Raw genomic sequence first — 27,733 nt, 5'->3', positions numbered from 1 at the left:
TACATGAGCCTATCACAGGAGAAGTAAAAGGAAAAAACGGAGGAAAGAGGGAGGAGGGAGGGAAGGCGAAAGGCCACTGCAGGGGTTTTCAATGCTGTAACACTCAGCTCAGCAAGCACAAAATAAAACATGAACTCTCAGGCCGGGCGCGGTGGCTCAAGCCTGTAATCCCAGCACTTTGGGAGGCCGAGACGGGCGGATCACGAGGTCAGGAGATCGAGACCAACCCAGTGAAACCTCGTCTCTACTAAAAAAATACAAAAAACTAGCCAGGTGAGATGGTGGGCGCCTGTAGTCCCAGCTACTCGGGAGGCTGAGGCAGGAGAATGGCGTAAACCCAGGAGGCAGAGCTTGCAGTGAGCTGAGATCCGGCCACTGCACTCCAGCCTGGGCCACAGAGCCAGACTCCGTCTCAAAAAAAAAAAAAAAAAAAAAAAAACATGAACTCTCAGTCAGTCCTGGTCTTCTAAGTCGGCAATGTCATTTCAGAGGTCAATTTTGTAATCATTAAGAGTCTCAACAACACTCATCACCTATGTCTTAGCAATTCTGTCTACAAGAATCCAGCACACTAAAGCACGCAAAGAGTGGATACATTCAGGTCAATAATTATTTATCCACTATTCCAAAATCCAAAAACGTCTGAAAACTCCTTTGGTGGCAAAACCTGCTCTCCATGAATGTGATGCTGACTCAGCTCGTCAGCCTGGCTTTCAAAGCCATGCATAATGTGGCCCCATTTCACACTTTTCTGGGCTTATTTACCAATGTGACCTCCTGTAGGTGCTGTAAACTTGCCACACAAAACCCCTGGCTGTTCCCCAAAACACAACCCGCGTGCTTACAGCAGGGCCGTTGCTGATGCTGTTCCTGCTACCTGACATGTCCTTCTCCTCCCATATCTAAGGCCTGGCACAAGCTCCATCCTTTTTCTAGAAAGCTTCAGTACCTGCCTCAATCAGAGTTAATTTCTCACCCCCTATAATTCCCAGGCACACTTGGGGCCTGTTGGGTTTATGCAACCCAATCTGACAATTGGCTCTGCATCTCTTCTCTGCACCTAAGGTGTCTGAGAGCAGAGGCCAAATATTTCATGGTTCTGACCGGGTGCGGTGGCTCACACCTATAATTCCAGCACTTTGGGAGGCCAACGCAGGCAGACCACTTTGGAGTTCCAGACCAGCCTGGCCAACATGGTGAAATCCTGTCTCTACTAAAAATACAAAGATTATCCAGACATGGTGGTGGGCACCTGTAATCCCAGCTACTCAGGAGAATCACTTGAACCCGGCAGGCGGAGGTTGTGGTGAGCCAAGATCACACCACTGTACTCCAGCCCGGGTGACAGAGCGACACCCCATCTCAAAAAAAAAAAAAAAATTTCATGGTTCCCCCAATTTCTAAACACAGTGCTATATACCAAAAGGCACCTCCAGGTGACTACTTTATACCCTAACAATGTTAAACTGAGGATGAGTATAATCATATCAGGATAGATAAATAGAAATAAATTCTTGAATTCCATCACTTAATAGAAGTGGCCATTTGAGTGCCGGCAGGTAGGAAGAAAAAGTAAGGACAAAAAACCCAAAAAGTTGGCATCATAACTACTGCAAAAAAGCAGAATAAAGTGGAGTGGCAAGGTGAAGACCAGGGAAACACAGGTTACTTGCAGTACCAGAAGAATCTTCCAAGCTTGTCGGTAACAGAAGTTTCTCATTTTCTAATAAGCTAGTGTGGCTTAGGTCACTGTTCAGAGTCTTGTCTTCAAAATGTTTTCTAGCATCAAGCACAACAATCTGTAAGAAACAAAATGGTAAGTAAGAGAAGCACATTCAAGGCTCTGAAGAGCACAGTACAAGGCTACAAAAAGGATCAAGTACGTTCTCAAGTTCCAATGTGTTCAGTTATCTATAAATCACAGCTTAGGCAATAAAGGGCTAGCAATTGTACATGTATTAATAACTTTCCTTTCCCCCATGCCACCTTCCTCACCTGACCTACCCAAGAGAGCATCCTTAAAACTTAAGGCTTCTCTCAAACTGTGCACATGCTCAGAGAGGCTTGTAATATAGTAAGTACACAAATACATAACTGAACTTCAGCAACACAAGGCTTACAAGAAAGTGAAGATAACAAAGCTAGAGACGGCAGCCTGTATCTAAGGAACTCTCTGCACCATTACATTGGAATAATCAATTTCTCTGCTCCACAACCAGGGAACATGTAACCCTAAAGGGCACACAGCCATTTAATAAGCATACTCAAGGCCCAGAATGAAAATGTAATTATATGTAATATAATGTGATTATATGTCATATATACTACATACATATATGTAAATAACACCAGCATAGGAATTATATTGCAAAATGCACACCAATTTTTAAGACAGAAACATGGAATCTTAATCCAGTTTTACATTTAGAGAGGACAGTGCTGAGCTATTCTCACAAATATTTAAGCACCAGGGGCATCAAAGACTACTATAATCAACTGTTATTTAAAATAGATGATCACTTAGAATATGGCAAACGTTAACAGCTGTGCAATGTAAGCTCTGTGCTTTGAAAGTTTTTATAATATAAAAATTGGGGAAAAACCTATATGGGAAAGAACAATATGTAAAATGTCCCTGTCTTTTTGGTCACATTGGCTAATGAGAATGCCGTGTACTCTGCCAGGCTTGGTCCCTGGAAAATGTCTCCATTCTGATAAAGTGCGCATACCTCCACAGGTGAGACGCGACCTACATGTGGTAGCAGCTCCCTTCAGTCTGCTTTCTAACACATTTATTTTCCCCTATTCTCATTTCTTCCTCTTTTTAATCAAGCATCTCATGTTTCTATACTTCTGTTGCTTTCCAGTTTTACTGTCCCTTATATTATTAATTCCAAAAATTAATTTCAACTTCACTGCACCTGCACTTCCTCTAAAGAGCATCTCTCACACTTGAAACTTACTAGGGGTCACATACAGGGTGAGCACACAGGGCAGGGCCAACCAACACTTTGTGTAAGGGCCAGACAATAAATAGTTCAGGCTTTAGGAGCTGTACAATCTCTGTCACAACTTCTCAACTCTGCTATTGTAGCACAAATAACAAAACATACACAAATGGGCACAACTGGATTCCAATAAAACTTCACAGAAACAGCCAGCAGACTGGATACAAGCCATAAACTACGGTTTGCCAATCACTGGCACAGGGAAATAACTTTTACTTTAGACCCTTTTGCAATCATTCTATAAACTTTACAACTCTTACAAAAGTAAAACAAAACGTGTACCTCTTTTTTATCAGTTTTAACAGTGTTTAGTTTATATTTTGTAAGCAAGTCTCATAAATTCATGACTGCATGCCCGAAATTCAGGTTTGGTGGTAATGTTGGGCATAAACTGTTTATCTTCTCAGCATCTCTCTTCTGAAGAGACCATCCTTTATACTTCACGTGGTCCAGTAGGGCTGTCACTTGCATTCCTCTATCTGTGCATGTATACACACTCATGCACAAGCACACACACAGAATTGGACATTAGAACCAGGCTCATCCCAACCCACCCCTTGGCACAGCGATATGCAGAGGGGAGGACATATGAGCCAAGTGAGCTCGTTAGAGCTGTCTTCTTCCTCTTTTCTGATCACAAGTGTTAAGAGTATAGGCTTGTGTTGCCAACAAATGAGACAGATGGCTTATCATTTGACAAATTATTAAGTGGCAACTAAGGGCCAAGAACCATTCGAGACACTCAGGCACTCAGGATACAATGAAACACACGCGCGCGCGCACACACACACACAGAAATGCTTGCCCTCGTGGAGCTAACATTCTAGATGAACCCAGTACAGAGTGAAGCAGAGCAAACAGGTGGACTCAGCTCCGACATCACACAAGCCCAAGAATATGGTCCCAGGCACCAGCACTACCCCTGAACCTTCTCATTACTTGAGAGAAACTCCCATTTTTACTGAAGCTGGGTAAGTTAGAGCTCTACTAGAAAAAAGTAGATGACGTCTAACTCATATTAACACTTATATATGTGAAATATGAACTTTCACTCCCCTATAATACTCCAGAAAACGAGAACAAATACATAAAAAGTTACCTTGGGTTCCTTATCATTCATCCATGACTGTAAATGAAAATCGATAGGTGAGTCTGTATAAGAAAAACAAAAACAGAGAGACCAGGTTATTTTATCAACTAAATACCCAATGATACCTAAAAATAACAACAAATATTTTTCTCTTGAAATAGAATAGAAGCACTTTTAAATGATGTATACGACTCCATCATAGGTTGGTTGAATGTTTTTAAATGTTAGGGTGGGGATTCATAAAAAAACTGTACCAAAGAATTTGAATATGTATCTAATCAAGACTTTACAGCTAACATTTGCTTTGAAGGAGATGTGGAGAGAGAAATAAGAGAAATGGCACCTCATGACTAAGCAAAGGGACAAACCCAAATAGTGGGACAAACTGCACTGTGACTGACCTACAGTATTTCAACAAGGCACTGACACATGAGACGCAACAAAGGTGCGCAGCATAACAAAACCTCTCTCAGCTCCCCATTCACACAAATCAATACGAACAACTCTATCAGATGATAAAAAAAGAAGCACTAAGTTCGTTAGCTGTGTTAATAGCACTGTGGTTATATAAGAAAATGTCCACCCTTTAGGAGACGCATACTGAAATATGCACAAATGGCAACAGAAATTTTAAAATATCAGAAAAAAGTTGGGCACGGTGGCTCAAGCCTGTAATCCCAGCACTTTGGGAGGCTGAGACGGGCGGATCACAAGGTCAGGAGATCGAGACCATCATGGCTAACAAGGTGAAACCCTGTCTCTACTAAAAAATACAAAACAAAAACTAGCCGGGCAAGGTGGCAGGCACCTGTAGTCCCAGCTACTCGGGAGGCTGAGGCAGGAGAATGGCGGGAACCTGGGAGGCGGAGCTTGCAGTGGGCTGAGATCCAGCTACTGCACTCCAGCCTGGGCAACAGAGCGAGACTCCATCTCAAAAAATAAAAATAAAAAATAAAAAAATAAAATAAAGTATCAGAAAAAAGTAGTAAAAAGGAGAGATGATGCAAGTATGACAAAATCCTATACCAATGGATAAGTACATGGGAGGTGTTTTTAATTGATACATACAATTCACATATCATTAATTCATTCTTTTAAAGCATACAATTCAGGGGCTTTTAGTATGTTCAGGTTTTAGGTTGTGCAGCCATCACCACTATTTCCATTATTCCAAAAGGAAACACTATACGCATTAGCAGTCACTCCCCATTCCCGCTACCTGCCAGCCTCTGACAACCAATAATTTACTTTCTGTTATTTGCTACTCTGTATCTATAGATTTCCCTATGGATAAACAGAGTCATACATTTTGTGGCCTTCTGTGTCCTTCTTCTTTCACTTGGCATGTTTTCAAGGCTCACCTGTATTAAAGCACGTATCAGTACTTTGCTCCTTTTTGTGGATGAGTAATACTCCACTCCTGTAGCCATACTACATTTTCTTTGTCCATTCATCAGTTTATTAACATCTGAATTGCTTCCACTTTTTGGCTGTTGTAATGGTGCTATGAATATTCACATACAAGGTTTTGTGTGAGGTCGGACACAGGGGCTCATGCCTGTAATCCCCGCACTTTGGGAGGCTGAAGTGGGTGGATTACTTGAGGTCAGGAGTTTGAGACCAGCCTGGCCAATATGGTGAAATCCCGCCTCTACTAAAACCACAAAAATTAGCTGGGTGTAGTGGTGCATGCTTGCAATCCCAGCTACTCAGGAGGCTGAGGCAGGAGAATCACTAGATCTCAAGAGGTGAAGGTTGCACTGAGCCGAGATCACACCGCACTTCAGCCTGGGGGACAGACCAAGACTCTGTTTCAAAAAAAACCACAAGTTTTTGTGTGGACATACGGTTTCCTTTCTCTTGGGTATATACCTAGGAGTGCAAATGCCGAGTCACATGGTAACACAACAGTTAACGTTTTGAGGAACTGTCAAACTGCTTTCCAAAGTGGCTGTGCCACTTTACATTTCTACCAATAATGTAGGAGGATTTCAATTTCTCCATATCCTCGCAAACACATTATTTTCCATTTTTTTTTATTATAGTTAGCCTAGCCTATAAAGTGTGAAGCAGCAGCTTACTGTGGTTTTGTTTTTACTGTTTCTTTTTTTTTTTTTTTTGAGATGGAGTCTCACTCTGTCGCCCAGGCTGGAGTGCAGTGGCGCAATCTCAGCTCACTGCAAGCTCCGCCTCCTGGGTTCACGCTATTGTCCTGCCTCAACCTCCCAAGCAGCTGTGACTACAGGCGCCCGCCACCACGCCTGGCTAATTTTTTGTATTTTCGGCAGAGATGGGGTTTCACCATGTTAGCCAGGATGGTCTCAATCTCCTGACCTCGTGATCCACTCGCCTCAGCCTCCCAAAGTGCTGAGATTACAGGCGTGAACCACCACGCCCAGACTTTTTTTTTTTTTTATCTCTTCTTGAGACAGTCTCTCTCTATCACCCAGGCTGGAATCCAGTGGCACAATCTCGGCTCACTGCAACCTCCACCTCCCAGGTTCAAGTGATTTTTCTGCCTCAGAAAAATCACCCGAGTAGCTGGGACTACAAGCGTGCACCACTACACCCAGCTAATTTTTGTAGTTTTAGTAGAGGTGGAGTTTCACCACATTGGGCAAGCTGGTCTCGAACTCCTGACCTCAAATGATCCACTCACCTCAGCCTCCCAAAGTGCTGGGATTACAGGCATGAACCATTGTGCCCAGCCTCATTGTAGTTCTGAATTGCATTTCCTGGATGTCTAATGATACTGCATATATTTTTCATGTGTTTACTGGCCATGTGCACAACTTCTTTTTTTTTGAGATGGAATTTCGCTCTTATTACCCAGGCTGGAGTGCAATGGCGCGATCTCAGCTCACCGCGACCTCCGCCTACCATGTTCAAGCGGTTCTCCTGCCTCAGCCTCCCACGTAGCTGGGATTACAGGCATGTGCCGCCACGCCCAACTAATTTTGTATTTTTAGTAGAGACGGGGTTTCTCCACGTTGGTCAGGCTGGTCTCAATCTCCCGACCTCAGGTGATCCACCCGCCTCGGCCTCCCAAAGTGCTGGGATTCCAGACGTGAGCCACTGCACCTGGCCCAGTCTTTTCCCTTTCTTGATAGTGTCTTTTGAAGCACAAAAGTTTTCAATTCTGAAGTCCAATTCACCTATTTTTTTCTTTTATTGCTTACTTGAGTTATAATACCCCTCTTTTCTTTCACATATATAACATTTTTCATCAAGAGAAACACAAACCTCCCTTAAAATTTTTCTAACATACAATGTGCACTCATTCATCAATCTTACAACATACAATCAGGCAAGTCCTTCTGAGTACTGAACTAGTTTGGAGTTATAGAATACCACTGCTATGTAAGTACATAAAATGTACTTTTCAATTTCCAGTTTTTATTTCTTTGACGAAAGAAAGTGAATGCAGAGTACTTAAGAGCAATCCGACAGCAGAAACCTATAATTTTTTTAAACAACTTTCCCTATATTTTTATTATTTATTTATTTTTGAGACGGGGTCTGGGTCTGTCTCCCAGGCTAGAGTGCAATGGCATGATCACCTTGACCGTCTGGGCTTAAGCAATCCCACCTTAGCCTCCCAAGTAGCTGGGACTTAAGGCGCACAGCACTATGCCCTGCTAATTTTTGTATTTTTTGTAGAGACAGTGTTTCACCTTGTTGCCCAGGCTGATCTTGAACTCCTGGGCTCAAGCCATTCACCCACCTCGATCTCCCAAAGGCTGGAATTACAGGCATGAGCCACTGTGCCTGAACCCCCATATTTTTGTAGGTTCTTCTCCACATCTAATTTGAGAGCAATTTTTCTTTTTGAGACAGAGTCTCACACTGTCACCCAGGCTGGAGTGCAGTGGCACAACCTCGGCTCACTGCAACCTCCACCCCCCGGGTTCACGCAACTCTCCTGCCTCAGCCTCCCAAGTAGCTGGGATTACAGATAGCCACCACCATGCCTGGCTAATTTTTGTATTTTTAGGAGAGACAGGGTTTCGCCATGTTGGCCAGGCTAGTCTTGAACTTCTGACCTCAGGTGATCTGCCCACCTCGGCCTCCCAAAGTGCTGAGGTTACAGGCATAAGCCACTGTGCCTGGCCCAAGGGTAATTTTTCAAATGCCTTACTCTTGAGTATTTCCAATACATTCAACCTAGTTTTCTTAGAAACAATAATTTCTTTTAGAACTTATAATTCACCAGTTTTATTTAAAAAAATAAGCTTAGAAACAAAATTTACTCTCAATAAGAATATAAATTAAATAGTGGGAGAAAAGTGGAAGATGCACTAAAAATAGACTTGTCTTGAATATAAAGTATGCTGTGGCCATCCGACAGCATGGTTTCCAAAGCAAAGAGAATTTCAGCTTAAATCAGTCAACAAGGTTAAGAGGAGACCTTTTCCTATAAAAGTACTGTAAACATGATATTAATAGGTACAATGCAAACCAAAGCATTTTCAGTTTACGGTATGATAGTACAAAATCAATATATCCAAGCCAGGAGTGACGATGCATGCATCCAGTTCCAGCTACTCGAGAGGCTGAGGTGAGAGAATTGCTTGAGCCCAGGAGTTCATGACCAGCCTGGGCAACACAGCTAGAATCCATCTCAAAATTAAGGAAAAGGGAAAAATAAAAAGGCCAGGCACGGTGGTTCATGCCCATAATCCCAGCATTTTGGCAGCCCAAGGCACAGCAGATCTCTTGAGCCCAGGAGTTCGAGCCCAGCCTGGGCAACATGGCGAAACCCTGTCTCTACTAAAAACACAAAAAGTTAGCCCAGCATGGTGGTGTGTGCTTTTAGATTCAGCTACTAAGGAGGCTGAGTTGAGCAGCCCAGGAAGTTGAGGCTGCAGTGAGTTGTGATCACGCCACTGCACTCCAGCCTGGGCCACAGGAGTGAGACTCTTCCTTTAAAAAAAAAAAAAAAAAAAATTCCAAAGCTCGGGAAATGAAAAAGGAAATAAAAACATATGCATTAAGAAATAATTTCCAGTAGTTCGTTACCTTGTGCTTGTTCCAGTGGTGAAGCCCTGTTGAAGAGATCTTGGTCCTGCAAGGATTCTGTAGCTCCGGCTGGCTCCTCTTCTGCTCCTCCTGTCTCCACTTGGAAAGCCGACTGTTTGCTGAGAGCATTCCACAAATGCTGACTCTCCACATAGCTCTTTTTCCTAGAGATGGAACTTTTTTATTAGGAAATAGAAGAATGATAAAATGTTACTTACCCTGGGTAAATCTACAAAATATCTATTAGTCAGTTATGTGTTTCATCTCTTAAAAAGAAAAAATGGAAGCAACAAAAAGAAACATTTGAATCTAGACAGAAAACTGCAGCTGCTAACACTGCACGGTATTCTGGGGACTGAATCAACCTTTTGGGTCCAGTGATATACAGTCTACCAAAATCAAAGAGAACGCCATACAGCTGCTCTTTCTCTCAAGCAGCAAAAAGTGGTTTTTTTATTTCCAGAATAAGTATCCTTGAAACCAGGCTACATAATACAGCTTTCTAAAATCTGCAGACTTAAAGGATATTGCTATATTTGCCAAAATAGCCAAATCTCTGAATTAATAAAGGTTTCCATTGTTTTTACTTTTATCCCTAGTCCTGGTTCTTGTCCTTATCTTTCTTTCTGCCTCTGCTGTCTTCTGTGTGGATGAAAGTATTTTTCTTACAGGCAATTTTCCTCCCACCCTACTCCAAAAGCTCTTGGGTCTAGAGCAGCTCACCACAGAAAGAGGAGGAGTGGGAATGGAACTTCAGGAAAAAGCCTCTAAATGCAACAAATTCATTACATGACATACTGATACCAAGAGCCAGACTCAAATTTGGCCAGGATGAATTTTTTTTTTTAAGCCCTTCCATATTTCTCAAATCCCAACCTTTCATGCCTGAGGCAACACTCCAACCCTAACTACAATTTACTTCCCAGTTTCTCCATCTCTTTACTGGAGCTGTAGTACATACAAAGTCACTACCTTAAGCCAAAGGTGCGCTCGTGGGTAGGTACAGGAAAATTTCATTGAGCACAGGAAAGGAAAGGTATAGATAGAAAGACTATACATAGTTACAAAGTCAAGGGGTAGCAAGGACAGAAAGGAAAAGAGGTGGGGGAGCAAGATGGTGATGGGAAAGAAATAAACAACAAGTCAGGATGTTTTGGTCCATTCCATATTTTAAAGCCCCACCCTGAGAAAAAGCATGCAGTATGACCACTAGAACTTTAGAATGACAGGGACAGTTGAGAGCAGGGCACTCTACATTCACCACCATCCCTCTAAAAAAGCTACTTCGTCAAAACTACAGATATCCTATACTTTTATTAGCTCAAAACAACTTTTCAAACTAAGTCACAAGTTTCAAGTTAAACAGGAAAGAGCAACTTCCAAGTGTCCAATAAAATGACAGCAAGGAAAGCTATAAAAGTGAGGCAATCTGGGTAAGAACTACCAGTCCTAACCCATGCTTACCCCAGATTCTGGAATCCGAAAAGCAGATGGGGTGTGCAGGGGGAAAGAAAGCCACAATCCAAGAACAGAAGGGCCCAGAAGCAGAAAAGGAAACAAATCTGCCAGGAAGAACCACAAAAATGTTCCGTGACTACAGTAAGAAGGAGGGCAGGAGGGAGTCGGGGAGGGCAGGCGAGAGGGGACTGAAAGCCCGGCATGAAGTGTGGCAGGAGCGCCCACCCTTCTGCTCCACCCCAGAGACAACAGCCATGCACACACGACAGCGAACACCTGGCAAGGGGGAGGGAAGCGCTTGCCTGCAATCAAAGTACAGAAAATGCCTGTGGAGAACGAAGTGACAGCAGTAACAACGGCCCAGAAGAAAGCATTAAACATCTGGCATAAAATTTCAGACTCTAGCCTGCGCACTCTACAGGAAACGGCCAGGAACAACGTCCCTCTTGCGGGGAAGTCAATGAGAAACGAGAGTTATATACACAACAGGTAAGGATGCCCACACTAGGCAGCCTAGAAGACAGCCACAATATCAGACAAGAAAAAAAGGAGCAGCTCAAGAGACAAAAATAAAAATGAACAAACTATACAAGCAGCGCTGGAGAAAAGGAACAGTTTACAGAACTTTCAAAATTTCTAATTAGAATCTTCAGAAGTATCCATGTAGCTGTTACAGTCAACCCTCGGTACACATGGGGGACCGGTTCCAGGACCCCCGCATCTACCAAAATATGCAATATTCAAGTCCCACAGTTAGCACGGACTACATTAAGGTTTCACATCCACAAATACTGTATTTTCCATCCACGTTTGGTTGAAAGAAATCTGCTTATACGTGGAACCACACAGTTGAAACTCGGGTTGTTGGAGGGTCAAGTGTACATCCACAAAAAGGGCACATTTTTAAAAAAAGGTCAAAAAAAGAGCTCTCATGATTAAAATTATGACTGCCAAATGATTTAATGAGCAGGAAAAAAAAAAGAAACTTATCTAGAACAATGTCTTTTTGCACTAAAACAGAAAAAAAGGGAAAAAACTAGAAATAGAACCACCCAGGCAATCCAAAACAGTAGTTCTGGAAAAAGAAAAGGAAAAACTAGAAGAAAAACCATAATTATCTAGAACTGATCTCCAAATCAATGCCAATTAGAATTTAGTGAATGGGGGAAAATAGCCCCACCCACAAGGGACTCAGACGGGATTCTAAAATTTCCAGAGAAAACATAGTTCAGATAAAAAACCAAGTATCGAGATTACACCAGACTTCACGTACAATGTAGCAATATCTTCAAAATTGTGTGAAAATTTATTTTCATCCTAAAATTCTGTACTCAGCTAAAGTATTAATTTATTCCAAGATTAGGATAAAGACATTTTGAAACACAAATTCCCTCCTCCCCAAGAAGGGGTCAAAGAAGTCACCCCTCACCAGGAGACTGGGGCTTTGCCTCTCCCGGCTGCTGGCCCTCCAGTACAGTGTCCAAGGAAGCCCTATACTCAGACCAACAACTCAGGGCTTCAGACTGTTCCAAAGCCAAGAGCTAGCTCCAAGCACTTACCTCTCCCCAGGCACTGAGTCTAAGACTCCATCTCACCAGGCCTCCCGTCTTCCATCAACAAGGACCAACAGGACCAGTTTCCAGAGCTCCTGGCCTCCAGCAAGAGTCAAGAGGATACCCTCAAGATGCCCTCCCATCCCTGACATTTGCGGTTTCCTCACAGCAACAGGTGAGTGGGACTACCTTCCCAATGCCCTTTAACCACCGATTTTCAGCTCCTAAAACCAGCCAGGATGCCTCACTGCTGGCACTCCAAGCCCCTTAAGACTGCCCAGCCCTTCTACTCCCCAACAAACAAAACCCTTCTACTGTGCCTTCTGTATTTTACAGAGCTGGGTTGACAAGATCTGCCATTCCTGAATCCCTTCTCTGAACATTCCTTTCACCTTACTGCTTTAATGAAAGTCTGAATATCCTGTGAGGACATTACTACCCCCAAGCTCTGACAAGGGGGGACCCTCATCTCTCCCACAGCCGTGACATCACCACCTGGTGTGGAGATGGAATATATACGCCCTTCTTGCCCTCAGTGCCACTTCCAGGTCACTCTCCCTAGAGCCTCACAGCTTTGAATCACCTACTACCCCTCTTGCCTCTAGTACCACAACTATATGATGCTGACCCCACCTGCACGTCCAACCCCTCTGTAGCACCACATCACTCTCCCTCCCACTGTCCATACCCTCTCCTCCTCCTTAACCTAAAGCCCATGGCCAATCTTACATCCTCAGCAACCTTGTCCCTCTCTCCTTTTATAAACTACAACCCTGGTTAAATCCAATTCTCTGCCTCCTCTTCACCGGCACTCCTAAGCTCAATGTGGCTGGAGAAACACCACAATCACCCTGAACAGTCACGCCCACGGCCCTCAAGTTGGGCCCTTGATGTCGTCTAGGAATCCTAACATTTCAACCCTGTCCATTCATTTTCCTTTGCTCCCATGTGATAATTTTACATCTTTCTTTTAAACCACCAAACTCCTCCTCCTCCACCCTCACTCTGACTTGATGATTATGCTTCCCACTTCACTAACCCTACTTTCAGCCTGAAGCACTGAAAAGGCAACTTCCACAGATTCTTACCACTACATGCACCCACCCAGGCCATCCTCCCACCTGTTCCCGCAGAGGAACTGTCCGAAGTCCTACCCAGCTAAAGCCACTCCCCGCACTGCACATTGTGGCCTACCCTCTCTTACTGACACAGACACTACTGCAGCAATTCTCTTCCCTTTCTACGTCGGCAAGTTTTACCCTTTCCAGGAGATTATTCCTGTTATCACGTAAACATGCAGCAACTTCTCCCACCACAAAAAAAAAAAAACTGAAACTTCTCTTCACCCACTACAACCATCCAGCTATCATAACCTCGTTTCTCTACTCCCTTTCACAGCAAAACTCCACACGCTGTCTACTGCCTCTAACAGTAACTCCCGTTCTCTCTGAAACTCACTCTGAGTAGGCCACCACGGTGCCTGTCCCTACTTCCACCAAACTACTTATTGGGGCTCCGAATGACCTAATCTATGCTAATTCCAAGGGTCAATTCTTTACCCTCATTTTATTTGACATAGTTGGGTAACTCTTCCTTTATACATGCTCTTGACATGGCTTCCAGGATGCTGTTTTCCTCCTGCCTCTGATCACTAACTCTTAATCTCGCTGTTGATTCCTCCTGTCCCCAGCTTCTCACCGTGAAGCATCCTGAGGACCAGGCCTGGTTGCTCTCTTCCATCTGCCTCACTTCCAGACAATCAAGACTCAGTGCCATGCTGCTCCCTCTCGCCTCCTACAGTCTCTTCCACGTAACAGCCAGAGTGGGCCTTTTTTTGAGACAGGGTCTCACTCTGTCATCCAGGCTAGAGTGCAATGGTGCAATTACGGCTCACTGCAGCCTGGATCTCCTGGGCTCAAGTGATCCTCAGAGTGGGCCTTTTAAAACAGAATTCAGATGTAGCCCTTTAGCGGCCTCCCGTATCTCTGAGTCAAGGTCCTGCTCACCACCTCGCCAGCCTCCCTGTGCTCTGTGGACCACACGGGCTACGACTCAAGGTCCTGCTCACCACCTCGCCAGCCTCCCCGCTGCTCTGTGAACCACACGGGCTACGAGTCAAGGTCCTGCTCACCACCTCGCCAGCCTCCCTGTGCTCTGTGGACCACACAGGCAACGCTCCTGCCTTAGTTCCTTCAGGCTGGCTGCACCTTTGGCCTGAAGTCCGCCTCTCCCGGTGTCCACACAGTTAACTCCCTCTCTCAAATCTTGGCTCAAATCTTTTTTTTTTTGAAACGGAATCTGGCTCTGTCACCCAGGCTGGAGTGCAGTGGCCAGATCTCAGCTCACTGCAAGCTCCGCCTCCCAGGCCCACGCCATTCTCCTGCCTCAGCCTCCCGAGTAGCTGGGACTACAGGCGCCCGCCACCTCGCCTGGCTAGTTTTTTCGTATTTTTTTTTTACTAGAGATGGGGTTTCACCATGTTAGCCAGGATGGTCTCGATCTCCTGACCTCGTGATCCACCCATCTCGGCCTCCCAAAGTGCTGGGATTACAGGCGTGAGCCACCGCGCCTGGCCTCTTTTTTTTTTTTTGAGAGAGTCTCACTCTGTTGCCCAGGCTGGAGTGCAGTGGCGTGATCTCAGCTCACTGCAACTTCCACCTCCCACGTTCAAGCAATTCTCCTGCCTCAGCCTCCCAAGTAGCTAGGATTACAGCCACATGCCATTACACTTGGCTAATTTTTGTGTTTTTGGTAGAGACAGGATTGCACCATGTTGGCCAGGCTGGTCTCAAACTCCTGGCCTCAGGTGATCTACCTGCCTCAGCCTTCCAAAGTGCTGGGATTGCAGGCATGAGCCATTGTGCCCTTGGCTCATATCTTATGTCCACAATGAGACCCATACTGAACACTGCCTTCAGCCTTCCTAATAACCCTCCTTATCATATTCTATTTTTTCCTAGCACTTTTCCCTTCTAATATACTATAAAATTAGCATGTTTTAGTGTCTTGTGTAACATCGTTTTAATCACCGGCATTTCCTAACCATCTGGAAAATGTGTGGCGCACACAGTAGGCACTCAGTCAAAACTGCACAGCGAAGGAATGAATACACTAGGGTTAACATCTTTAATACAAAGAAAGCACTTATATATAAAGACTATCAAGAGGCAATTCACAACATAAATATAAGTAATGAACAGACATTAAAGTAGGTTCAATTCCACAAATACTCAAATACAAATTTAAACACAGAAAACAAGATTGTCTATAATACTACCATTATCATTTTGGTTTTTTAGACTTCCAGACTTTCTTCCATGCATATACACGTGTATTATATAAATTATTTTTCCCTCCAAAAATCAAAGATTAAAAATAGCACCATCAAATGTTGGGCAGGGCTGGGGGAAGCTGGCATTTTCATAATATGTATACTAGGAGAATAAACTGGCACAAGTTTTCTCAAGAGCAATGTGTTAATTTGTAATGGTCTTTAAAATAAACTATTTTTACCTCAGCAATTTAAACCCTAGAAATCTTAATAATATCCTAGGTGTGAAAAATGTATATATAAATGTACATATAGGGAAGTTCATTACATTTATAATAGCAAAACTGGAATAATCTAAATGACCAACATAGACCTGAGTATACAGTCCATTAACATTATGACACAGATTCATATTGATAGTAATTGAAAGCTGAAACATAATACTGCATCTTAATTTTTTGTGTAATAAACAGAATAAGAGTTTAACTTATTTTGTTAAAAAAATTTTTTTAAATTTCATTTTTTTTGTCTCTAGCTTCATATTAGAAGTAAAAAGAAGATTTAAAGGCATAAATGCACATACAAAAATTTATAGTATGGAAGACTACAAATAAAAATGTACTAAATGGCTGTTCTCTATTTAGTGTGATTATAGACCTTTACTGTCTTCAAATAATTTTCTATATTCTCTGTTTTTTTCAATAGCACACGGTAATTTTAGAATAAAAAAAAATGTTCTGAAAGACTAAAAATGTGATTAAAAAGCATAAAGAAAACTCTTGGCCGCGTGCGGTGGCTCAAACCTGTAATTCTAATTCCGGCACTTTGGGTGGCCAAGGCGGGCAGTTCACTCAAGGTCAGGAGTTTGAGACTAGCCTGGCCAACATGGTGAAACCCCATCTCTACTAAAAATACAAAAACAATTAGCTGGGTGTGGTGGCACATGCCTGTAATCCCAGCTACTCAGGAGGCTGAGGCAGGAGAATTGCTTGAACCAGGGAGGCAGAGGTTACAGTGAGCCAAGATCACACCATTGCACTACAGCCTGGGCAACGGAATGAGTGAAACTCCGCCTCAAAAAAAAAGAAAACTCTTAAAGATTCTTAGAATTGGCCGGGCGCGGTGGCTCACGCCTGTAATCCCAGCACTTTGGGAGGCCGAGGCGGGCGGATCACCAGGTCAGGAGATCGAGACCATCCTGGCTAACACGGTGAAACCCCGTCTCTACTAAAAATGCAAAAAAAATTAGCCGGGCGAGGTGGCGGGCGCCTGTAGTCCCGGCTACCCGGGAGGCTGAGGCAGGAGAATGGCGTGAACCCGGGAGGCGGAGCTTGCAGTGAGCCGAGATCGCGCCACTGCACTCCAGCCTGGGCGACTGAGCCAGACTCCGTCTCAAAAAAAAAAAAAAAAAAAAAAAAAAAAAAAAAAAAAAAAAAGATTCTTAGAATTAATCAGAATTACTTACAGACACAATCACATTGTCACTTTCCACAAGACTGCGTAAGACCTATTTTTAACATAGTACAAGCAAATGAAGGCATGAACTTACTCGTCATCCTGGAAGCTAAGCTGTAACCTCTCTCTTGGTTCAGCATCACTCTGGCTTCCAGGAGATGACCCGGATGGAACTGATAATCTCCCTTCTACTAAGTAAGATGACTGGACATCAGGATACCTACACAAGAAAAAATTTTGTTTTAATTGTTAAGAATTAAATTACTCCTATTTAAATGTCATCATGACATAGGGCTGCACGACAGTAAAAACCACCACCAGGGACAAAAACAAACAGGGCCCCTACATTTCAAATCATCATCCTCTGTGCAAAGCTCGGAGACCTGTGGCTCAGCAACGGGGAGTTTATCTGTATTCAACAATACAGTCACAAAAATCTTAAAGCTATAAAAGCTGACAGCGTTAATAAAACCCCTTCGCCCCAAAGGTCAAGATGATGCTCCTCACTAAATGTTTAGGTTGAGAGAAGACGGAAAAGTTTAAGCATACGCAAATTTTAGACGTTACGCAAGACCCTACATGTAATGGATATATAAACTGTACACAGTCCAGTTGAAGATACAAAACAAGGTGTATTTAACCAAACATCAATCTGGTAATAAAACAGAAATTTTAAAAGTAAAGAAAATAAAAGCTGGTTGAGTTTTGGGGGTTTTTTTGAGACAGTCTCCCTCTGTTGTCCAGGCTGGAGTACACTGACCCAATCTCAGCTCACTACAACCTCCGCCTTCCGGGTTCAAGTGATTCTCCTGTCTCAGCCTCCCGAGTAGCTGGGATTAGAGGCATGAGCCATCACACCTGGCTGATGTTTGTATTTTTAGTAAACAGGGTTTCGCTGGCTGGTCTCAAACTCCTGAACTCAAGTGATCTGCCCGCCTTGGCCTCCCAAAGTGCTGGGACTACAGGCATGAGCCACGACGCCCAGCCTGGTTGAGTTTCTAAGGAAGAGAAACTTGAGTTCAGGAGATGAAAGTTGCTAGAATGACAAGAGTTACTTGAAGAGTTACTTCACAAACCTAGGACAGACTGAAAGCTGGAAGAGAAAGAGAAAGACAGCCATACAAGTCCAGTAAAGAGTAAACCTGGCTGAAATGAATTAAAAAGTGAGACTCTGTCAGACCTCTAAATAGATCCAATGACCCAAAACTCTAGTCACAGGTGACTGGATTTGGAACAGACACCTCACCTAAGATGGACCAGAAACTCATGAGACATTAGGAGACAGTTCAGTGTAGCTAAAAATGTAATTCATAGATGTCTTTTGAGAATTTGTGTTGCCATATTCTGTAACTTGAACAGAAAAGCAAATAAAACCAATGTATTGAAAAAGAGAAGAGGCCGGGTATGGTAGCTCACACCTGTAATCCCAACACTTTGGGAAGCTGAGGCATGAGGATCACTTGAGCCCAAGAGTTCAAGAGCAGCCTAGCTAACACAGCAAGACCCTATCTCTACAAAAAAATTTTTTTTAATTAGCAAAAAAAAAAAAAGAGAGAGAAGAGAATGAGTTATACAGAGAGACATAGAGTGGGATGACAAAAACCCAAGTCCTGATGGCTTCCCAAATTTCAATCCCCGTCCCTTCTTGCAGCAAAGCTCTGCACTCCTCCCCTGATGACAAGAGGTACTCCTATACCCTTACGATTAATTTTCCTTTGAACTTCGCTAACACAACTTGTTTTACATTACTAGCCATTACTATGACTGAATTAATACAAATCCAAAACACTATAGACAAAAAAAAAAAAATAGACCAAAATAGGTAACTGGTGCTCAAATCCCAAACCTACCCACTGAAAAGGCAATGCAATGGGGAAAGAGACAGTAAATTCTGTCTTTTCCATATTCATTTCACATATTTGGTCATCTCCCTCATAGACAAAACAAAAAGCTCAAGCTTGACTGAGAAACATAACGTAAGAATCAGCATGCTGTCGGCTTTATGGACCTGGAAAAAATCTGCTCAAACAAATCTTACCTGTTATCAGTGCTGGATCTATTCCTAGCAAGTGTGGAAACAGCAACTGGCAAGCCAAGATTTGAAGAAAGAGTGACATTTTCCAAAATCCCACTGTTACCAAATAATGAATTGGTGAGAAAGCTTGGAAATGATTCTTCTGCTATACCTCGAAAATCTTCCATCTCACTGCAATAACAAAAGTATTTCAATAGGTCACATATTTCTATAAAATGTTTTTAAATGATTAAAAGCATCATCTTAGAAAACTAATAAATCTTAGGAAAAAAATCCTTTTTGTAGCATCAGTGAGGGGGAAATAGGCAAATAGTCTGAGGTAAAATAAATCTCCAAATACTTTGCTACTTTATAGATGAGAATAGAAACCTTAAACACTAAACTTATCTTCTTATAATTAACATAATAACGCAATACAACACATTTTAATTTGCTCTTTGCTTGATGTAGCAAGGAAAATGAATTACTACAAACTTATCTAGTAAAGAAAGCAAAGATGGCAGAACACCGATGGTATATACAAATGATTTTAGGGCATATTTAAAAGTTTGGTAGTTACATACTCATTCTAATACAGAACAGAAAAAGTACAACTAGCAAAAATCTAGCCCGGATCTCAGAGTGTCGTTAAGAGCGAATTAAAAAGTGAACGAACACATTCAAAGAAAAATTTTCAGTTAAAGTATAGTTGGCACATGGACAAGGTAAAAGGGGTACACAAATGACTAAATCTGGAAAACACCAGCACAAAACCTATGCTATTACTAGAGGACTTGACCACGGTACTCTGAAGATATTAGCCAGTCTCAACAATTTTTCAGAGTACGTATCATATACACACTGCAAGGAAATCAGTAAAGGAAATAATGACAGGAGGACAAAAAGAGAAATAATCAGGAAAAGCTAAAAAAAAGAGAGGATATTGGCAATGTGCCTTGAAGACTGAGAAGAACTTTTAAAAGGCAGAGTATGGGATAAGAGAGTTTATTTAGGATGACAAAAATGAGCCAAGAAGGAAAAGAATTAAATTTCATTGCATATCTACTAACGTAACTCACTGAATCCACAGAAAATCTTACAATATAGGTATTACCCCATTTTACAGATGAAGAAACAAATTGAGAGACTAAATTAGCTCAATTTTCCCAAGGTTGTAATTCGTAAGATTCAAACCCAGGTCTGACTCAAAAACCAAGTGCTATGTCTACGCCGGCAGTAGCAAATACTCCAATGTATTTTGGCAGCAGGTGAACAAAATAACACAGTAAACGGAGCTAGAATGCCAGAATGGAGCCAGATTCTGAAAGTCTGAAATGGTGTATTGGAAAGTTTGAACTGTATTCTGGAACCAACGAAGGACTGGCAAAATCAACCTATAATATGGGAAGGGAGAGGACTTAAACACCTGGAAGACTATTGAAAGAGCTACTTCAGTAACACAGGAGTGTACTGGGATCAACGACAGCTTGGATTAAAGCACAGATTTTAGACAGTATGGACTAATTACTCTACAAAATATAAAAAGAAAAAGAGAAAGTCTTACGACCACTAAAGAGAGTATGGGGCAGGTGTGATGGCTCATGTCTGTAACCCTGGCATTTTGGGAGACTGAGGCAGGCGAATCACTTGAGGTCAGGAGTTCAAGACCAGCCTGGCCAAAGACGAGGTGAAACCTCGTCTCTACTAAAAATACAAAAACTAGCCGGGCGTCATGGCGGGCACCCGTTACCCCAGCTACTTGGGAGGCTAAGGCAGGAGAATCACCTGAATCTGCGAGGCGGAGGTTGCAGTGAGCCGAGATTGCGGCCCCGCACTCCAGCCTGGGCGACGGAGTGAGACTCTATCCCCCACCAAAAATAAGAACTTACTTGTTTTGGAATAGGAATTAAAACAAATTAAAGAATGTGTAAGCAGAAACTCAGTTCTATGTAAGAAAACCCAATTCCCCCTGAGAAAGAGAAAAAGCTGGAGCCCTTCAAAAATTATCTGCCTGTTTTTCTGTGGCTAGTGAGTCTTCTCTCTCCTCCTTTCCACGGCATTGTGAAGACCGTTTCTCTGGCTGTGCAGCTGCAAGGTCACTAGACAGATAAACTCAAGCCGTAAAACACGTTTTTCCTTGGAAAGTAAGAAATGATGTAACGCATGTCTCAATTAATTGAATAACTGTCCTTGTTTCTTGCTTCTGTAATACGCTATTCCCTGTACAGATCCCCCCCCGGCCGCCCCACGAAATGCTTAAAAGGTAGCTTAACTCTTTGAAGGGCTCAGACTTGTCCAGGGCTCAGACTTTTTGGATGTTAATCTGACTGGGCTGGTGCACCTAAATAATAAATCCTCCTCAATCCCTCAGTCTGATTCCTAAACTATCCCACAACAGTTTATGAAGTATCCATGCCCTGTCTGAAGCCCACCTCTCCACTTTGCACTCGATCCCAACCCCTCACGGCACTGACAACTACTCTACCAACCGGCCCCCTTTCTTAACGTGATCGAGTCTTCTGTCTGTGCAAGCCCTCCCATGCTGGGCATGCTGCTATTTCTCCCACCTTTTAAAAAAGCCTTCCTCGCCGGGCGCGGTGGCTCAAGCCTGTAATCCCAGCACTTTGGGAGGCCGAGGCGGGCGGATCACAAGGTCAGGAGATCGAGACCATCCTGGCTAACACGGTGAAACCCCGTCTCTACTAAAAATACAAAAAAACTAACCGGGCGAGGTGGCGGGCGCCTGTAGTCCCAGCTATTCGGGAGGCTGAGGCAGGAGAATGGCGTAAACCCAGGAGGCGGAGCTTGCAGTGAGCCGAGATCGCGCCACTGCACTCCAGCCTGGGGGACAGAGCAAGACTCCGTCTCAAAAAAAAAAAAAAAAAAAAAAAAGCCTTCCTCTTCATTATCCCCTGAACTGCCACCACACCTATCCATGCTCCCTTTATCACAGGCTTCCAGAGGAATCATGACTGGCCATCCAGTTCCACTCCCATCCTCTCCTGAATGCACCCCAATCTGGCTTTCATTCCACCACAGCACCAAAAAAATGCTTGTCAGCACCAGCCCTGACCTCCCTGTTGCCAACCTGTAGCATACGATAATCTACCTCCAGTCCTTTTTCTGTAACCTAACATTCAGGTGATTACTCCTCTCTTGGGGAAATATTTTCTTGGCTTCGTTTCTAAGACACAGCTGTCTGGTCCTCCTCCAACTCCACCAGCTGCTACTTTTCCTTCTCCTTGGCCAGTTCCTCCTTATCTCCTGGACCTCCGCATAGTGGAAGCCTCCAGGGCTTGATCTTCAACTTCTTCCATCAACTCGCCCTCTCTGGGTGATTGCCTTCAAAGCTTCAAATATCACGTGGAATGTACACCTCCATCTTGGGCCTTTCCCCGAACCTCAGATATTCAACCACCTAAATAACACTTCCACTTAAATGTCTAACAAGCACCTACATTTGAATCTTGATTCCAATTCATTCCCATCCCCTCAAGAAGTGCCTGCCCTTCAGCCTTCCCCACCAGCGAAATGACAACTCCAACACCTAGCTGCTTAGGCCAAAAACCGTAGTCATCTCTGAGATCCCTCTCCCACCTCGTCATGTGCAATCCCTTTGCAAATCCCTGGAGTTATACATTAACAACATGCCCAGGACCTCGTTGCATCCCCCCCACCCTACCCCTCACCCTGCTATCACCTTGGTCAGGCCACCACCACTTCCTGCCTGGACACTCACTGCAATAGCCTTTTGTCTCCAGGCCTCCTCTCTGCCTCCCCTAGTCTATTCTCCACACACGAAAGTCACCCTACATTAGTGAAATGTCCTCACTCCTTAGCTCAAACCCTCCCTCCACTGGTTCCCCACCTTATTCAGAGTAAAAGGCAGTCTTTAAGATGGCCAACCAGGGCCCACATAATCTGTGACCTCCTCTCCTCTACTCTTCTCCCTTGCTCACTCCATTCCAGCCATCCTAACCTCCCTGCTGTTCCTGAAACATGCTAAGCCAGCTCTGCTCCAGGACCTCCACCCTAGCTCTGACCTCTGTCCAGCTCCTGATGCTCCAGCTATTCACACATCTTGTACCTTCACTTCTTTCAGATCTTTATGCAAATGTTCACCTAACTGTCAGGCCTTGCCTCATCAACCTACAGATTTGAACAGGGCACTTCCCAACCCCCTTTCCCTGCTTTCTCTGTTCTATAGTACTGACCACCACCTGGCATGCTATGTAACTCACTTGTTATCTCTTTTTCTCTCCACATTAGAATGTAAGCTCTATGAGGGCAGGGACTTCACCCACTTGGTTTGCCACTGCATTCCCAGCTAGAACAGTTCTGGCACAAGACCCTCAATAAACTTGAGTGAATAAAAATTTTCAAATTATGTCAGTACACAGCAAATTCATCATCATCATATAAGCACTCTCCTCTCAGATCATGCCCCAGCATTTTCTTCTCTTTGATATTTCCAACAATTCTCTCTTCTTGATTTCTGTAACATGTTAAAAATTCTCCCATGTTAAGACGGAGGAGGCAGGTAACAACCTGCCCTGATCTTCATTTGCATGTCCTGCCACCACCTTCTCACCGTCCCTTCATGGCCAAGCATCCTAGGAGAACACTCCACAATCACACTTTCACAACCACCTGATATCCTCGTCTTTTATTTGCTCCTCATATGTTAGGGTTACCCAGGATTCTGACCTCAGACTTTGCATCATGCAATTTACTTCTTACACACTAGGGATCTCAAATCAAACGTCTCTGGGAACAAATACTGTTAGAAAACAGAATTGTAAGGACTGAGGTCAGCTGGAAATTACAGGCTCTGCCTAAAGCCAGTTAAATTCAATATAAACACTGCTGTCAAACAAAACACATGTACTGGTATAGTCCATTCCTGAGGGCAAAACATGTCTATGTTCCAAATATATCCTGAAATAGTCTATATCTTCCTATCTCCATTACTACCACCTTACCCTACTGAAAAGCCTCCTCACCCCCTCCATGTTTTTATTCTTGCCGCCCTACCATTAATTATCCAAGAAGTGAGCAAAAAGACCATTAAATATGAATCAAGTGCTGTGCCTCTTCTGAAAATTCTATGAGGCCTGTCACTCTCTCCCACCTTCTCAGGCTCATTCACCACATACTGGATTTTCTATTCTTGTAATACCCCCAAAGCCCACTCCTACCACAGGGTCTAGAACATTCTTCTCCCAGATCTTTGCCTAGCTAGCTCCTTCCTTCCTGACATTCACCTCAATTTATATGTTACCTTCTAAGAGAAGTTTATCTCTTATTAAGTCAAACAGCGCTACAGTCAATCACATTCATCCTCCTCAATCCCTCGGTCTGATTCCTAAACTATCCCACAACAGTTTATGAAGTGCCCATGCCCCTGTCTGAAGCCCACCTCTCCACTTTGCACTCGATCCCAACCTCTCACGGCACTGACAACTACTCTACCAACCGGCCCCCTTTCTTAACGTCATTGAGTCTTCTGTCTGTGCAAGCTCTCCCACGCTGGGCATGCTGCTATTTCTCCCACCTTTCAAAAAAGCCTTCCTCTTCATTATCCCCTGAACTGCCACCACACCTATCCATGCTCCCTTTATCACAGGCTTCCAGAGGAATCATGACTGACCATCCAGTTTTATCACTATTTATTCTTGCATTTATCTGTCTTCTTCCAGTGAAATAATTTCTCCCTAAGAGCAGGGGCCTTGCCTATCTGTCCATCAGTATTTCCTTAACACTTAGAACAATGCTTAGCACACAGCAGGTGCTCAGTAAGTATCTATGAAACTAATGAATGACAACATTCTCAGGCAGTGGGTAACCTCAACTTTAACTTTAACCCCTACATATTTAGAAGAGCAGCTTCTTGGGGAAATGTCTATCTTGTTTATCCATATATTCCCAGTACCTGACAGAGAAGTGGAAATACGAATTGAAAAAATGAGTCGTAAGGAAGAATCTGTAACCCCTAGTTTGCTGATACTCAGTGTCTATTATCAAGTAATGTGCTAATTATTTCACATTCATTTTTCTAAGCCCCATGTCAAATTTGTAAGGTAGCCATCATTCCTATTGTTGAGGGAAATGAGGCTGAGAGAATTAAGAGACGTTTCCAGTGCACACAGCACAAATGAGGCCAGAGGATTCCCACCCAGGCAAGTCTGGCCGCAGGGTATTCTTTCCTCTGCACTAATTCCACCTCCCAGAGGTGCCTGAAGTCCCAGCAACTCAGGAGGCCACCATGGAAGGGCAGCTTGAGCCCAAAAGTTTGAGGCTGCAGCAAGATATGATCACGCATGTGAATAGCCACTGCAATCCAGCCTGGGCAACAAAGTGAGACTCTGTCTTAAATAAATGTACAGGAGCGTATGCACCAGTCATATGCAAATACTACACCAATCTACGTAAGGAACTTGAGCACCTAGAGGATTTCAGTCTCCGGGGGCAGGAGCAGGCCCTGGAACCAATTCCATGGATAACTTGAGGAACAACCACACTTCCAAATGGCTCTCCGACATCTCCCTGACCCCCCAGTGCAATACAAAATACAAAAGCAAACTTGTTACCTTTCCTCCATTTATTCCTGCCGTTATCTTTAGTCTTCGCCCAAATCCATCCCTATTAACTGGCAATACGAGACGGACACCGAGGACCATTCTGATCCCTCCTGCTCTCTCACCAAATTCTAATGCTTCTAACGTCAAATACACCTCTGGAGCTGAGCCCCACTTCTATATTCCTAATGCCGGTTGCCCATCACTTTTTATTCTGAACTATCACACAAGTCTCCCAACTAGCCTCCCCAAGTCTAGCCTTGTAATTACTAAGTTATTCGTTCATCTACAGACATGTAAACTATTAAAATGTATACAAAACACTTCAACAGTTGTTCCTATTTAGAAGGGGCCTAATCCAAAGAAAACTCAGAAATTATGCAAAGATCATTCATGCAACAATCATTATGAAACACAAACCACGAAGAACACTCTACTTGGCCCCAAGAATGCAAAAATAAGTAAGGCAGCTCTCCTCAGGGAGCTGACAATCCCTATCAACTACGATAGTGATAAGTGCTTCAACAGACCTTTGCTAAGGGTGCAAAGGTATCAAAACCCACGGGAAGATTCCTCAAGATGTAACCTAATACCTAGTCTCTTCTCCAGAAAAGATTGCACTTGTAAACCATTCAAGGACGTAACACATTCCTGAAGGAAATTTCCTTTAATTTCTCACATTATTGCATTACCCACCCCTCCTCCATCATCTCAAGTGAAGACAATATGTTATCTCTTCTTCTACTATATTTGAACTGAGTAGCTATATTTACAACTTCTCTTGCTATTTCCTTAAAGTAGTGACCTCAAATTTCACATCTGGGTTCACTAATTACATTCCTAGGTACATTACATTCCATAGTACATATGACTATAGTCAGTAATCGTAGGTCTAGGTATACGATTAAACACATTTAAAAGCACGTGCCGTGGAACCCAAAGCCGAGCCAAACTTCCCCAAAACTCATCATTTACTCTTGGCACTTTAAGATATACTTTAAAACTAGGTAGGCATTTGGTATATTATTGTTCAAGGCTTATCGTTTTTGCCCAGAAAGCTGCAATTTGGAGAAAAAGTTGATTTTGGAGCAGTAAAAACGCCAGTCGAATGACCTCAAAATACTAACAGCAAATGGGAATACGGTCATATGAACAGCTGTTCTCCAAACGACTGCCTTGAAGAGGTTCTCACGTTTTACTAAACAATCTCTGAAATTAACAGCAAAGTACAAGCAGAGTGTATTAACATTCGTCTCATTTCACGCTCTGTTGATAATGAAATCACAGGCAAGAAATGCAGGTAAACCATTAGGAAGAAATGAACGCAATCTAGCAGAAACCAAAGCAAGCGAGTGCACGGAAGACAGGGGCATTCAGCATTAAGCTCACAAAGTTACTTCCTGGGTCAGAATTTTAAACAAAAAAGAGAAACAGAACCGCCCAACACAATGCACAGAAAGCAACCACCACCGGCCGCTGCACAGGCACCTGGCGAGACGCTCCGGAGGGAAGCACGGAGAGGGCCGGTCCCTCAACAGGTGGGAGTCCCCAGGCAGGAGGGAGGAGAGACAGACGCGATCCCCTGACAGTCTATCTCATCACGCCCGGCCAAAGCCCAGCGACACACGGGCGTGCAATTAATCCCAACCGGGCGGAGCTCGGCTCGGAGGCCGGAGGCCGGCCAGGCGTGGAGGCGCGGGGAGGGCGGCAGCCAACCCGCTCGCGCCCTGTCGGCCTCGCCGCCCCCCAGCCCGCGCCCCCGCCCGGCCCAACCGTCACCGTCCCGCCGGTCCGGCAGCCGAAACGTAGGCCAAAGGGGCATGCGTCTGCCTCCCGCCCAGGCGCAGGCCGAGCACCGGCGTCCCTCCTCACCGAGCCCGCGTCCCTCTCACCGAGCCCGCGTCCCCGACTGCGGAGGGCAGCGCGAAGCGGGAAAGTCCACAGAGCGAAGGGGTGTCCCAGGCGCTGCAAGTGCGCGTGCGCACGGCCCCCGCCCCGGCTGCGGCCCCGAACGGCCGTACCGCGCCCGCCTCTGGTTTACGTCTGTTCGCAGCACCAGGCAAGGGGAGGAGACTGAGCCGGCTTTTGATTGGACAACAGGAAGAAATGGGGCGGGAAGAAGCCCAGTGATTGGTGAGGACCGCGCGTTCCTGGATTTGAAGCGAGGAAGCCGCGCGCCCTGCGCGTCCGGGGGAGGGGGAGGAGGAGGAGCTGGAGCTCTGCGCTGCCTGGGATCCGGGGGATGCTCCCGTTGGCGCCGCCTTCAAGGTCTTGGCGAATTTGAAAA

The 27,733-nt window shown here is 44.1% G+C and overlaps 1 protein-coding gene across 10 annotated transcripts in view; it reads right to left on the bottom strand.

The window, feature by feature from the left end:
* The window catches only part of CEP192 (centrosomal protein 192), a 145,953-nt gene extending 118,488 nt beyond the window's left edge, over positions 1-27,465 (bottom strand). For 5 of the 10 annotated variants that reach the window (XM_037982521.2, XM_037982524.2, XM_073006497.1 and 2 more), the window contains exons 1-6: positions 27,339-27,464; positions 18,893-19,060; positions 16,949-17,074; positions 9,118-9,293; positions 4,108-4,160; positions 1,679-1,799 (exon numbers count right to left, since the gene is read on the bottom strand). In XM_037982521.2, coding sequence (XP_037838449.2) covers positions 1,679-1,799; positions 4,108-4,160; positions 9,118-9,293; positions 16,949-17,074; positions 18,893-19,056 — 640 coding nt within the window. In that variant the 5' untranslated portion in view covers positions 19,057-19,060; positions 27,339-27,464. Of the gene's footprint in view, positions 1-1,678; positions 1,800-4,107; positions 4,161-9,117; positions 9,294-16,948; positions 17,075-18,892; positions 19,061-26,934; positions 27,276-27,318 lie in introns of those variants that run through there. The other 5 variants (XM_073006494.1, XM_037982522.2, XM_037982526.2 and 2 more) reach the window with 5 other exon arrangements.
* Between the last annotated feature and the right edge of the window lie 268 nt (positions 27,466-27,733).

The sequence above is a fragment of the Chlorocebus sabaeus genome, chromosome 18 (assembly GCF_047675955.1).
Source record: "Chlorocebus sabaeus isolate Y175 chromosome 18, mChlSab1.0.hap1, whole genome shotgun sequence".
Classification (NCBI taxonomy): Eukaryota; Metazoa; Chordata; class Mammalia; order Primates; family Cercopithecidae; genus Chlorocebus; species Chlorocebus sabaeus.
This window is presented reverse-complemented; position numbering and strand designations above follow the sequence as displayed.